Source organism: Xenopus laevis, chromosome 4S (genome assembly GCF_017654675.1).
Source record: "Xenopus laevis strain J_2021 chromosome 4S, Xenopus_laevis_v10.1, whole genome shotgun sequence".
Taxonomy (NCBI): Eukaryota; Metazoa; Chordata; class Amphibia; order Anura; family Pipidae; genus Xenopus; species Xenopus laevis.
In genome coordinates this window covers 75,954,506-75,962,216 of record NC_054378.1, presented here as the reverse complement: position 1 = coordinate 75,962,216, position 7,711 = coordinate 75,954,506, and the positions used below count along the sequence as shown (strand labels likewise).

The window sequence follows — 7,711 nt, the reverse complement described above, 5'->3', positions numbered from 1 at the left end:
TTTTATTTTAGAAATACCCACCATCAGAAACCTACTTAGGTCTTTGAGCCCATAAAAGTTGAGCCCCTCAGTACAATATGAAACACAGTATGTTTTTTAGGGCTTCAGAAATTATGGGTACATCTTCAGATCGCTGCTCAGTAGAGGTGTAAATTGAGAGGCCTATTAAATGTTGAATTTTAGTGGTTTAAGAGGATTTTGAAACCACAATTAAACTCTAATTCTCTAAAACCACTAATGCCATGAAAGTAACTAGCAAAAAATAAAATCCAAAAACTTTTAAAAATCTGAAAATCTTAAAAAGGCACTTTTTTGCATTCTAATTTTTTGTGGTTTTTACATTGAATAAACTTTGAATTTTTATAGTTTTAGAAAACTTTTAAAAAACCTTTTTTGAGAAAAAATGATATAGGTGAAAAAAAAATTAAATCAAAATATTTGTAAATATGCCCCAAAACGTATTTGTTCATTGATTTTTAGGGTATTAACACACAATGTTTATTTAGTTCCACTTTTATCATGGTCAAAAAAAATTTGCAAGTTTGCTGTGGAACAATACTGCAAAGTTATTTTACTCGTTAACCTACTAGAAAGAATTGATCCTCAGTATAAAGGTAGTTTACTTGTTGACATGATAAATTTCACAATATTTAAATCTAATCATTTTGGGTTAATAGATTATAGATTGCAATATTATTTTGTGTTTATCATAAATTAATCAAAGCTTCCACTGCCGCTCTACCTACACTTTTATTCTCTAACATTTTAAAAAAAACACTCAATTTAAATTATGTTTCATGAAAATAATTAAGTATTAATAGACCTCTTTCAGTGGCGAGTTCCCAGAAATTTCCACTGTTTTGCCTTTTCTGACCCATGTTATTAAAACTCTATTATTTTTACAGACTTTATTAAAGTGGATCTTATTAAAGCAATCCATATTTGCATTTGGTCTTTCATAATTCATTATTATTATGACATTTACTTTTACCATCAGATCTGAAAACATATCATAAGCTACCCTTTTCTCTTGAAAGAAATGCTAATTTCAGACAGTCCTCTAATGGAACAGAAAAGCTTTATCAGTTTTTTCATTTATTCTAGATCGTGGGAAGAATACTAATGCCGGACTTAATATGCTAATATCTGAGTGCCTTTTTGTTTAAATCTGGATATTAATGTTATTAATGTTGTTTTTTGTTTTATACATGTAAAATAAAAATGAATCAAGCTAAGTGGAATTAATCATGTTTTAGGAAACTTAACCTCTACATTTAGTAGTCTTTTTCTTGTAGCATATACTTTCTGGACTTTTATTGCAGAGCAAATTAATAGAGATTACAGGGTGAATGGCCAATGCAGACTTTGCACTCTGCATCCTGTGTTGGTTGGCCCTTTGACATTGCATCTGGTTCAAGGACCAGAGTGAAGTGCTCTGAGGTCAGAAAGCCTACAAATTTCTGCATGCACCTTGCATTCCCTAGTGCAACTTCCTTATGCTCACTGAATGACACTGAGGGGTCTATTTGCTGCCGTTTCCATGGCTGGTGCAACTTGTGCTTTTATCATGGCATTTACAGCTGGGCAAAACTATTTTACTCAATAACAAAAGTACAAAGAGTTGCACCAGCACTGGGAACACAGAAGAGGTAGCATGCAATAAGGGCAAAAAAAGAATATTTGTGCTGATTATGCCTTGGCTCCTGCTTGTAAACAAGCCCTAAAGCCTTGCAAAGTCAACCTTTTTTTAATATGTAATACTTTTCTGTGTAGATAAATTTGGTTGTTCTGCCACCATTTTGAAGCCAAGAGTAACGTAACCTAATCCTTACACATACTAGGCTTTAGGCCCAACTTAGAAATGGCAAACCTTAGCATAATTAAATATCAGAAATATCGATAGTCAGGGCTGCTGATACTGACTTTCAAAGAGACCTGTGGAACTAAACGTCTACCATTAGCTGTCTAGAGTTGATAAAAATAGAGTATGTGCAAAATTTGCAGAAGTTAGAGATGTTTTAATAGTTATGAATTTTTATTGATTCCTCCATCTTTGCCCGCTCCTATTTTCTTGCAGACAGTCACTCTAATGTGCCAATCCACCATTCCTTTTCCTTTCAGATCCTTCCTTTCTCTTCCCCTTTTAAAGGTAGCAATCAATTCATTGATTTCAGTGCATTTGTATAAGAAACACTGGTGGAGACAGCACATTCACTGCTGATTTTAATATGCATTCAATTTGTATGTGGCCATTACATTCATTAAAATAAAAGAGATATTATCCATATAATAAAGTATATATAATACCTAAGATATACAGTATTAAATTAGACAAATATGAGCATTGCTTTTCTTCATATGCTGAATTTTTCTCATTTTTATTTTGTTTCCATACAGATTTCTGACACTTTGCACCCGACATTTTGGAAGTGTGGTAGCACAGACTGTTCGTGCACAAAACACAGATCAGTTTCCACTTTTCCTCATTATAATGGGCAAACGATCATCTAATGAAGTACTGAATGTCATTCAAGGTAGATATATTTAGATATATTAAAATGCAGAATAAAGCAGTGAGACATTACATTAGGCTAGCAAAAACAGCAGACCTGTACCAGTAACTAAAATTATGAATATTATTGTTCAACTTAGTTATTATTATTGCCCTGTATTGTGTGAGTGGGACATTGGATATTGAATAATGTCCAATCTCTCTGAATTGCTCTGTCCACTATATGAATAAATGTAATTACTAGTGAAAGTACTGTGTCTCTATTCCCTTTCTGTTCTTTGTACCTCTCATCTTAACTACTTGCACCATTGAAATAATGAAACAGTAGTCTGTGCCTGATAGACCTGTGAAGAAGTAGAATCACAGAAGTATTCAAGGAATTATGAATATTGGAGTGCAGAGGAGAATTGACTACTGCTTCATTGTTTCAATGGTAAATGTATAGAGGAAAATGTGTGTGTGTATGTATATATATATATATATATATATGTTTCAGTATTTAACTTTTACAAATAACTTAACATTTTTAATGAATGTATAATAGAAAGTTGCTTAGAATTACTTTTTCATTCAATAGAGATTTTTTTAAAATACCTGTACATATTTAGACAAATGAGTGGCTATTAAGGGTATCAGGTCATTAACCAGCCATGAAACGAATGACCATACTTCCACCTAAAGTACTCACAACAACTGAAGCACTCCAGCCAACATCCCCCTTCTATTTAATATTATATACAGTAGTTATATATTACACAAAGTGCAAATAACACTGGAAAGATGACAGTGCTCCCCAACCTCTAACTCTTTAACACTGGAAAGCACAACGTTTTACTTGCGATATTATAAAATGTTCAAAGTTTGCTACTGATCTCAGTTTGCCACTTCAACCATTCAGCAGGAAGCATTTAATTGTCACCTACCTTTTTTGTTTTTAGATATATGAGATGCCAAAATGATGCATTCAAAAATAAATTCTGGCTGGAAGGCATAACATTTTGTCCAGTATAGATTCTTCATTATCATACATTTTGTTTGTAATGAGAGATATACCTGAACTGAAAATGTGTCTCTTGGCTTGAAAAGTATAGAAAAAATGGTCAACCAAAACCTTTTTTTATTAGCGTCCACCTAAAATGAATTTGCTAATAATTCCCTGCTGATTTTTTCTGCACTTCCTTGTTGCCAGGGAATACATCAGTGGATGAACTAATGATGAGACTTATCTCGGCAATGGAAATGTTTACTGCACAACAGCAGGAAGACATAAAGGATGAAGTAAGTCACACCTGTGCTCTCTTTTCGGTTGATCTTGTAGTAAAGCAGAAATCTCAACATCTGGTGGTGCAGAGAAGGACAGCTAAGTTAATGAAGAGAATGTCTCAGTTGTGAGGATGGGGGGGTAATATCAGTCATAGCAATATATATGGCCACCATATAATACTCTGTCCATTGGTCTTTCAAGAAGACATTAAGGCATCTCTTGCAATTAGAACAAATTAGATTTTAATTACTGGTACAAAAGGGTGACATTTGTCCTGGCAGATAACTCAGATTTCTTAATATGTGCTGAGAAAGGCTTTTTTAAGCATTATCTCCTTATCATGCTTACATACGGTGAAAATCTCTGTTAATGGTAACTGATATTTTTGAAAAGTTGTTGCAGGGCATACAGTTTTACAGTAATCAGAGAGGATTGAGAAGGGAATGTTTATCTGTTGCTCATTCGATAAATAACCATGATGTTCGGAATGTGGGTTGGAATGTGTAATATAAGGTGCTTTGCCCTTCCCACTAATCATTGTGCTGCTGCTTATCTGCACATTAGCCGTCTTTTTCAGAAGGCATTGTTCTGCCATGCACATACGTGTACATTCTTGAATTTCATTACCAGAGTTCATCAGCCTATTGATAGCATCACCATTTCCAGTTGAGCATATGTCTGCCATGTTACACTTTTGTGTTTTGAAATTAGTTTAACAGTTAAAAATATTGTTTTTTAACATAAACTGATAACATCTAAGTAGGATTATATAGTGGACAGGTTTGTGTTATGAAATGCAACATAAACTGCCTGAAGGGCCAGCAATATTGACAAACTGCTTTTATTTAACACTCACAAAAAAAACCCCTAAAAAATGTAATCGAGATAAAGCTGAGCTAGTTTAGTGTTTATTAAATCCCCATGACATTACATATAGGGGCCCATTTACTTAGCTCGAGTGAAGAAATAGAGGAAAAATTGTTCGAATTTCGAACGTTTTTTTTGGCTACTTCGACCTTCGACTTCGAAAGATTCTAACTAAAAATTGTTCGACTATTCGACCATTCGATAGTCTAAGTAATGTCTCTTTAAAAAATTCTTCGACCCCCTAGTTCACCACCTAAAACAGGCAATTCGAAGGATTTAATCGTTCAATCGAACGATTATTCCTTCGATCGTTCGATCGTAGGAATAACGCTAAATCCTTCGACTTCGATATTCGAAGTCGAAGGATTTCAATTTGGCAGTCGAATATCGAAGGCTAATTAACCCTCAATATTCGACCCTAGGTAAATCTGCCCCATAATCTATGACTTTTTAAACACAACCCATTATCCCACAAGCCAAATGAGCGATACTGGAGAACATTACATGAATATCTGGCCTTTTACAATGGTTTTAAGGATTGTCTCAGGCCACGCAAATAAAACACTAGCAAGATGAATTATTATGTTGGCAGATATGTAATATTCTGAAGATTTTATTCTGTTGGCCTTATCAAGGGCATAACATAAACCTTTTCTTTAAATTGTGGGAGCAATTTAATAAGTAATTATCAAATATAAATATATTGCTCCCTCTATCCCAGCATCCCACCTTATTTCTTCAGCAGTCAACGAATATTATGTGTTTACAAGTTGTATGATACTGTAACAATGCTATAAAGTAGATTGCCAAGACAAAAAATAGATTTATTTCATTCTTTGTGACAACATATGAGAAAAAGCAATATTTTTCTTTGATGCTTGTTGTTGGAACTCGTGCAACTTTCTATACATAGTCAGCCCATTCCCTTGAGGATCAAAATGTATCAATGTGCAAAGTCTTTTCATTTCTTTTCGTGTAAAGACAATCACAAACAGGATACAGTTTTCATATAAATTACATACAAGACAACCACAAGACAATCAACAAAATTGCACACTGTATTGAGTGTTGGCAGAGAAGAGTTAGCATCCTGTATTAATAAACATACAGTATTTTATAATAGGTTGTTGTAATAATAGGAAATCCAGGGTATACAGAAGTAATGGGTAGACTAGATATTGGGGAATTCTGTAAGCATTGATGTTCTGTAGACCAACTCCATTGTTTGTTTGTTTTTTACCACTCAGTGGCATAACTAGCCTAGAGGGGCCCTGGTTTATGATGTACCTGGGCCCCCTGCCGGCCCACACTCACCCACCGAATTGATTTCCTGGGGTGTGCACGCCAGCGCACGCATAAAGATTAACCTGTCAAGCAGACCGTGATATAGCTTATCACAGCTCCAAGGGGATGAGGGCCTAGATGCAATCTAACCCCCGGTCAGTAGTTATACCACTGTTACCACTTCCGGCTGATCTAAATTATGCCAAAAGACTTTCACTTGTCTTACCATGCTATATAAGCTGCACCACCATGCAAAGCTTATACTATCTGTCAGGTATCTCTTAAATTAGTACAGCTCTTGAAGGAAAACTGTACCCTCAAAATGAATACTTAAGCAACAGATTAAGTGGCATATTAAAGAATCTTATCAAACTGGAATATATATTTAAGTAAATATTGCCCATTTACATCTCTTGCCTTGAGCCCCCATTTTATGATATTCTCTGTGCTGCCTCAGAGATCACCTGACCAAATAAATAACACAGCTCTACTCTAACAGGAAGAAGTGTGGAAAGCAAAAGACAGAACGCAGTCTGTTAATTGGCTCATGTGACCTAACATGTATGGTTTGTTTGTGTGCACCGTAAATCCTAGGATCCCAGGGGCGGCCCTTATTTTTTAAAATGGCAATTTTCTATTTAGGATTACCCAATGGCAAACACTACTAAAAAAAAGTATATTATTATGAAAATGGTTTATTTACATGAAGCTGGGTTCTATGTTTTTTATAGAGACCTACATTGTTCTGGGGTATAGTTTTCATTTAACATCGTAATTCAAGACCATTAAAATAGAACCCTTCTCTCTGCATTTTAGCTCCAATTTCATATGCCTCTGATATGAGACAAGTCTTAAGGGAGAAGTGTAACAAAGGCCTTCCTGCACGTAAATATAATGTTGAGATCTATGCTTCTGACTGACAAGTTGTCACATTCAAACCAGACAAGTCATAGTGGCTTAAACCAATAAGTTCCAGCTCCACACACATGAAATTTGCCCGAGGAAGAAGTCTGAAAGGATTACAGTAACATTTAGTGACAAGCTTTCCACAGGTGGGGATGCCGCGAGTTAAATGAACGTGTCTGAGCTGATTTTTTTTTTCTTTTTCTGCTGTTTGAGACTTATTGCTCAAAATGTGAATATTGTACAAATCCTGCACACACACAATTCTAAGTAGCCACATACTTATATGTAACATTATCCTTAAATCGTCAATTGTTTTACGGATTAACCTAACCATGTCAGGTTAGCATTTTATTTGTGACGCCTCACTGGCATGTATTCTGCAATCATTCTTGGACTGTAAACTGATCAATTACTTTTGTTTAGTTAGCTTTTAGTGGTTTCATGTGATATTATTAGGGATGCACGGAATCCACTATTTTGGATTCGACCGAATCCTTTGCGAAAGATTCAACCGAATACCTAACCGAATCTGATTCCTATTTTGCATATGCAAATTAGGGGTGGGAAGGGGAAAACATTTTTTACTTTTTGTGACAAAAAGTCAAGCGATGATTCTAGTCACGCCTGATTCTAGCTAAATGAATAGCTATGAGTTTCAAATCCTTAGTAAACCCTAATTTCAGTTACAGTGAGTGCTTGAATTGGGGTAAAAAAATGTGTGCCGTGTTGTTATATTATGCTATTTCACAGAAATAGTGGAGAAAAAGTGGAGGGATGGCATCCCTCCCAATTCCAGCATTGCTTACAGTTCATTCAAATATGCACATTATTTTATGAGAAAAAAATAAATAAATACTTTGATGAAAAATCCCTGTCAT

At 34.8% G+C, this 7,711-nt stretch overlaps 1 protein-coding gene across 1 annotated transcript in view; it reads left to right on the top strand.

Annotated features, from left to right (window-relative positions):
* Window positions 1-7,711, top strand: part of faf1.S (Fas (TNFRSF6) associated factor 1 S homeolog) — a 140,004-nt gene that overhangs the window by 110,860 nt on the left and 21,433 nt on the right. The window contains 2 exon segments of the mRNA NM_001086748.1: window positions 2,398-2,534; window positions 3,702-3,790. Of these exon segments, the coding sequence (NP_001080217.1) occupies window positions 2,398-2,534; window positions 3,702-3,790 (226 nt within the window).